General features: G+C 33.0%; 1 protein-coding gene across 1 annotated transcript; it reads left to right on the top strand.

Annotated features, from left to right (window-relative positions):
* The first annotated feature begins 4,956 nt into the window (after window positions 1-4,956).
* On the top strand, window positions 4,957-5,607 carry LOC124938685 (class V chitinase-like). The gene has a single exon (XM_047479175.1). The coding sequence runs from the start codon at window positions 4,957-4,959 to the stop codon at window positions 5,605-5,607; it is 651 nt and encodes a 216-aa protein (XP_047335131.1).
* The last annotated feature ends 1,572 nt before the right edge of the window (window positions 5,608-7,179 follow it).

Genomic DNA, 7,179 nt, shown 5'->3' on the forward strand with positions numbered 1-7,179 from the left:
AAATATAAAAGATATACGAGACATTGAAATAATTATTAGAAGACTTAATTTTTTAACTAATTCAATAAAAACAAAAAAGGTTCTACATTTATTTATTTATTTTTGTATGATATGCATCTAGTAATTAATTTACAATTTATTATATTAATATTTTGGTATAAATTAAAAAAATTTGTTTATATAGGAGTTATTACACTTCTATTTTTGATTTGTCAATATATATTTTATTTTTTACATGTTTGTAATTAGTATAATTGTTGTAATTTGATATTTGATTATACGAGATCGACATAGTGAACTAATTATTAAATATAAATCCCTTAAAATGATTTCGTGAACATTCTAAGATTTTAAAAAAATATATTATATAATGAGGGGTTAAAATGATGGTTTAATATACCTAAAAGAGTAAATCATAAACATCTAAAAACACTCAAACATTGTCACTCCAACCTAACAAAGCAAAAAAAATCTTAATGGTAAAGGTTCTTGCAATGTACAACCGCTTCAGGCTCCCGTTCGAGCTATGGCGTTTACCTCTGAACCCTTACCTGAGAGGTGCCATTATTTACTTTGAGATGAGACCCCGAGATTGTTGACTGATCCGGGATGACGAGTCGTCCTGAGGATCAATAATTTTTCGAGTGGTCTGGTCTGGTACGGTATTGTCGTTGGTATTATGGTACCGCCCTTAACGACCAGGTTACCATTGAGGACTTCTTCAATGCCCCTCGACGCTGAAGCTTATCCCCCACCGTCTCATATCGTCTTGATTAAAAAGGTAGAAATGCAAATAACTTATTTCGCTAAGGAACTTGTCCAATACCACCTATACCTAAAAAGCATCTCAAGTGATTAGGCGGGGACAGAATTCGATCCTGCAATCTTCAGGTCGTGAGCCTGATGAGTCGACCAATTACTCTACCCCTTCCCCTGATCTTTCTTGAACTATTCGATCTTAGGTCCCCGGCTTTGGTTGCTTGGCCAGGATAGAACCGACGCCAGTTAAAGAGGCGGAGTAGGCACAATGTCACTTCCTTGCAATCATCGGGCATATTAAAAAAGCAGTTGTTATCGTGTATTTTAATATCCTAGTATTCCTAACAAAGGGGCGGAGCGGCCAGAAAGAAAGAAATCCTGCAACCCGAGAATATTATTAATGCAGAGTTTCGAACAATTAAGATAGGAAACTTGCCCATTACAAAAGCATGCGGGGAGATTAGACAGTAGGGAACCGAAGCCAAAAGCTAAACATTTGCATGGGCCTCCAACTCCTTCGTGGGCTTGAGGGAATTTTGGAATCTTAGAAGGCGGATTTCCAACGGAACCCCAACCCAAAAGTTAATTGTTAATTGTTTTTTTATAACAGTTTGTTTATGTTAATAATAAATTTGTTAATTTGAAATACTAGTGTGAAACTCTTATATAAAGAAGGATGTAATGGTTTGATTTACAAATTTAATAATAATTAAGTTTTATTTTTTTTATAATGAAATGAATTAATATCATATTTAAGTTTGAGATTTTGGAGAGTTTTTTTTTGGTGTCCCGAGCAGCCACTATAAAGGATTTTATTCTATTCCTATTAAAAGAGAAGAAAATTAATGATCAAAATTATGACAAGGATGATCAAGATTGAGACGATGATAAGATGATTAAAGAAGAAAAAGTTCAGCAACATCAATGTCCAGCAGCCCGGTTCGTTCGTGAGGATCGGCAAGAAAAGTATATAATTCTCAAAATTGTCATATATATTATTCGGGACTGCTCTTCAAATGGGTTGTACACAATTATTGATAGAGAAAGGATTGGTAGAAGAAATTTTAAAGGAATGACATTGCGTAATTTGATTGGTCGAAAAAATAATAAAATTTCTCTCTCTTCTCTCTTCTCACCCTTTATCCTTTTCCAACTAGTGATATAGTGACACATCATTTCCTCCTTCAAATTCCCTCTCCCTATTAGGGATGGCAATGGGGCGGTTCGGGGCGGGGAATGCAATTACCATCCCCGCCCCGTTTTAATTTCGGGGATTTTTTTAATACCATCCCCGCCCCGTTCGGTTTTTTTCGGTTTCGTGGAATCCCGCGGGGCACCGTTAATAATTTTTATTTAAAAAAAATAAATAAATATTATACAATAAAATTATATAAAGAAATTTTTTAATATAATATATATTGTAATATATTAAAATTTTATATTATTATGAAGAAATAATTTTAATACTCTTATAAAATATAGTAAATAAATAAATATATTGATGATTTAATATATTTAATTATGTTTATGGTATTCGGGGCAGAATCGGGGTAAAAACAGGGTGAAATCGGGGCGGGTCGGGGCGGGGGACACAAATACCATCCCCGCCCCATCCTCGTTCGGTTTCGGGGAAAAACCGTCCCAAACGGGGCAATTCGGTTCGGTTTTCGCGGGGCGGTTTTAAATTGCCATCCCTACTCCCTATCTCTGTGGTGGTGTGACTGAGATGATTCAAATCTTTTTAAATGATCTCTACAATGATATTATGAAATTTACAGTAGTTTAAATACAACGACAAAAACATAATATTATGAAAAAAAATCACACAAATATTAATAAATTAACGTGCTAAGATTTTCAAAAGAGTAATGAGCTCTACGACCGAATATGTCGACTTCTCACACTGAATCTCATGTAATGTTAGGATGATAGTATTATGAGGGATCCGCAACAGTTGTTTGAGATTGTTGAAAATTTTACGATTTCATCCTAATCAAATTATCCACCAGAAAATAATAGGGATATACCCCCATTGTTTCAACCGGAATATCTAGCTACTTCAATCCACGATTTTCAACCCGCACCAATAGTTCCCGACATAACTCAATGAATACTATTATTGTTTCAAAAAAAGACTCAAAATATCAGAGACAATTTTACACAGTTTTACAAATAGAAAAAAATGTTGAAATGAAAAACAAAGAAGGCTCTTAGCTGCTGAAAATAAAATAACGCGGAGTCTATTGGTTTGTTGATTAATTGGGTTCGATATCATTAACATTGATTCCATACATTTCAACCATATCTTTTAGGGTTTTACGTACCAAACTTGATCCCAACACGGCAACACCAACCTATTAGTTAATTATATCAATATAATTAAGTTGGAGTGTAATTATGACCTTAAAAAGCGTGTTAGTTTCTAAAATAAGTTTCTAAAATAAAAGAATCAAATACAATCGTTAAATTCATTTTATTGGATTGATAATAATGTCTAACCTTAAGATTCTTAAGATGGTCTAAATTTAGATAATTTGAACTTAATACAACTAGCTTGACAAGACACGAAAATTAATCGATTGACTTAATCAACTTCTAGGATTTAATGTTTTCTTTGTAAGATTATGAAACATTAAATTAAAAAAAGGACATCATATTATATGTTACAACTATAAATATAGTCTTAAGATGCTTAATTTTAAAAGAACAAAAGTCTATCTATCTCTAATATGCAAGTTTACAAAAATGTTTATCATCGGTTTGTTGACCGTGAGTTCAATATCTCTAACATTGTTTCTACATTTTCAGCGACATTTGGCGTGTTAGTTATATCTATCTCCAACACCAACCTAATAGTTATATTAAAATCATTAAGTTGAGTGAAGTTATAACCTTAAAAGGCGTGTTAGTTTCTAAAATAATAAAATAAATCAAATAGACTCATTAAATTATTTTTATTGGATTGATAATGATGTCAAATCTTAAGATTCTTAAAATGGTCTAAATTTAGATAATATGAACTTAATACAACTAGCTTGACAAAGCAAAAAAAATCAATCCATTGACTCAATCAACTTCTAAGATTTGATATTTTCTTTTAAGAATAATGAAACATTAAAAAATTGACATAATATTTAAGTTACTACTATAAATATAGTCTTAATATGCTTAATTTTAAAAGAACAAAAGTCTATCTATCTCTGATATACAAGTTTAAAAAAACAAATGTCTAGATCTCTTAAAAAGACTAGGATGTAAAAGATGTCCATCAGTTTGTTGACAATGGATTCGATATCTCTAACCTTGATTCCACATTTTTCACCTACATCCTTTGGGCGCGATTTTAATGCCATTAAGTTGAAATAGATTTATAACTGTATGGATCATGCTTGTTTTCAAAATAAAAATAAAATTAAATTAAAGTTCATTTTTATCGGGTTTGTAAGATGGCCTAAAGTTATATAATGTGTAACTAGGACAAAGCAATTAAATTAATCAATTGACTAAACTATTTCAGGTTTTCTTTTAAGACTAATAAAACATTACAAAATAGACATCATATATAAGTTAATACTATAAATTAATATAGTCTTAAAAGATGCATAATTTTAAGAGAATAAAATTCTATATATATCTAATATACAAGTTTTTCAATAAACAAAGGACTGGGATGTAAGGAGTATATATATATTGGTTCGATATCTCTAACATTGGTTCCACACTTTTCACCCACATCTTTTACGGTTTTGTAAAAATTGATCCCAACACCAACCTAATAATGATATTGATATAGTAATTATATCAATATCATTAAGTTCTATGTAAGTGTCGATGCTAGCTAGCTTTCAAAGTTCAAAAACAAATAATAATAAAGTAAATAATTGAATTCATTATAATTGGGTTGATAATGATGTCTAACCATAAGGGTTTTAAGATGGTCTAAATTTAGATGATATCAAAAATACAACTAGCTTGACAAAACAAGCAAATTAATCCATTGACTCAATTATCAACTTGTATTATTTAATGACGTTTTCTTTTAAGACAAATGAAACATTAAACAATGGACATCATTATATAAGTTAGTACTATAAATATAGTCTTAAGATGCATAATTTTAAGAGAACAAAAATCAATCTATCTCTGATATATATACAAGTTTTTCAATAAACAAATTGTCTAGATCTCTTCAACAAGATGGGGGATGTCAAAGCTATATATTGGTTTTCTGAAAGTGGATTCCCTATAGAAAAAATTGATTCAAAACTTTACACCCACATCTTTTGCGGTTTTGCCATTCTTAATTCCCAAACCAACCAATTAGTTATATCCCCAAATCACCAACACTACTTCTCAAGTTTCACACCAACTGTCCAGCAAAATAACCCTAATGTTAAAACCTTGATATCTATTGGGGGTGGAGGCATCAACACAACTGCTTATGCCAACATGGCTAGCCAGCCCCGGACGCGTAAAAGATTCATTGATTCATCGATCAAGTTGGCTAGGGATTATAGCTTTCACGGCCTTGATCTTGATTGGGAATATCCATTAGATAGCACTCAGATGGCCAACCTTGGCTCTCTTGTTGATGAGTGGTGGGTAGCTGTGCAAGCCGACTGTTGGAGCTCTTGTCATTATAGGGAGCCGTTGCTTTTGACGACAGCGGTTTCTTATGGACCGAAAGTATACGGGCAGTCGGAGAGGAGCTATCCTTACCTGTCAATAGCCAGAAGCTTAGATTGGAATAATGTGATGGCTTTTGACTTCTATTTCCCTATCCGGGGTGAGGATGCAAATCTCACACGTGCACATGCGGCCCTATATGACCCCAACGACCCTATATGACCCCCAACGAGCCCACCTCTCTTGCAGTAGGCCCTTCCACAGGGTAAGGCAATCTATACCATTGCATATCACTGGTAGAAAAAAAGTTTTCTGTAACGACTACTAGTAACGATGCTCGAACACCCTTACTAATACTTTTTATCAGTAATGGTTATACTAAACCGCTACTGTTATGAGAATATCAGTAACGGTCTTATATAGCCGTTTCTGATAAAAAGTTACAGTAACAGATATAAGAAATTATCGTTACAGATAATTGCAGCTTAAATTTTATTTTTCGAATTAAGGGTATCAGTAACGGTTTTAGGATAACCGTTACTGATATTGCATTACTTTATAGTTTTTGGAAAAGGTCATTAGTAACGGCTTTCTTTCAACGCCGTTACTACTATACTATCTGTAACGGTTATTAAGAAAACCGTTACATATAGTAAACCGTCTTTTCATTTTCCCTTCTAGTATTTCAGAACACAAGAAACATTTATGCCAGTTTTTAAAATATATTAAAATGCCCGACAGTTTTTGTTCAAATATTGGGACGTGTGTAAACACAGAGGAGAGAAAAATTCAGGATTGAAGAGTCACGATTGTCACATTTTATTACAATATCTCCTTCCACTAGCTACACGTGGGCTACTTCTCGATGATGTGTACGATGCTGTGGTGAATTTAGCAAAGTTCTTTCGGTTGCTTTGCCAAAAAAGTTTACAACGCGGGCAATTGGAAACACTACATGACGACATTGTCTTGACACTTTGCAAATTGAAGAAGATATTTCCACCTTCTTTTTTTAATAATGGTGCACTTGCCAGTTCATTTAGCTTTTGAATCTTGTCTTGGAGGGCCGATTCAATATCGATTGATGTATCCAGTTGAACAAAATATGAGCACACTCAAGAAATACCTTATGAACATGAACTTTCCAGAAGGTTCAATCAGCGAGAGTTACCTTTTGAATGAGAGTATGAGCATGTGTGCCCGATATTTGGACGATCACGAGTTAGAAGATGAATCGATACATACAAGTACAACATTCTCCATATTCATCTCTATGGAAGACTTATCTAATGGCACAGCCTACACATATCAATCGGGTGATCATGAGCGTGCTCATTGGTACATCTTAAAAAAATTATCGCGAAGCTGAAGAATATTATAAGTACATTAATTTCATTATGAGGTATGATTTAAGTAATAATTTAATCTATCATTTGCGCAGCGATTTCGTTCAATCATGCCCTCCTAATATTTCCAATGAAGCTCAGGATAAACAATATGTTAGATATTTCCAAGAAAAAGTAAGTAATCGTCTCAACAATTTCTTTTTTTAGTATATGACAATTAGTTTAACAATAATTTCTAATTAATAGGTGGAACAATTAACCGATCAATCCGATAGGACAACGAATCTTAAGATTTTAGGACGTGGGCCTGCATTGTATGCAAAAAAAATATAACTCGTGCAAAATAAATGAGTACAAGTTTAACACTGAAAAATATGATGAGAGCTTGACCACCCAAAATAGCGGGGTTTTGGTTGTTGGTAATAATGGGGCTGAGACTATTAACTAC

This window comes from Impatiens glandulifera, chromosome 1 (genome assembly GCF_907164915.1).
Source record: "Impatiens glandulifera chromosome 1, dImpGla2.1, whole genome shotgun sequence".
In the NCBI taxonomy this organism is placed as follows: Eukaryota; Viridiplantae; Streptophyta; class Magnoliopsida; order Ericales; family Balsaminaceae; genus Impatiens; species Impatiens glandulifera.

Excerpts from the sequence above, each read along its gene's own strand:
- LOC124938685 (XM_047479175.1), top strand. The coding sequence starts at position 4,957 with ATGGGGGATGTCAAAGCTATATATTGGTTTTCTGAAAGTGGATTCCCT.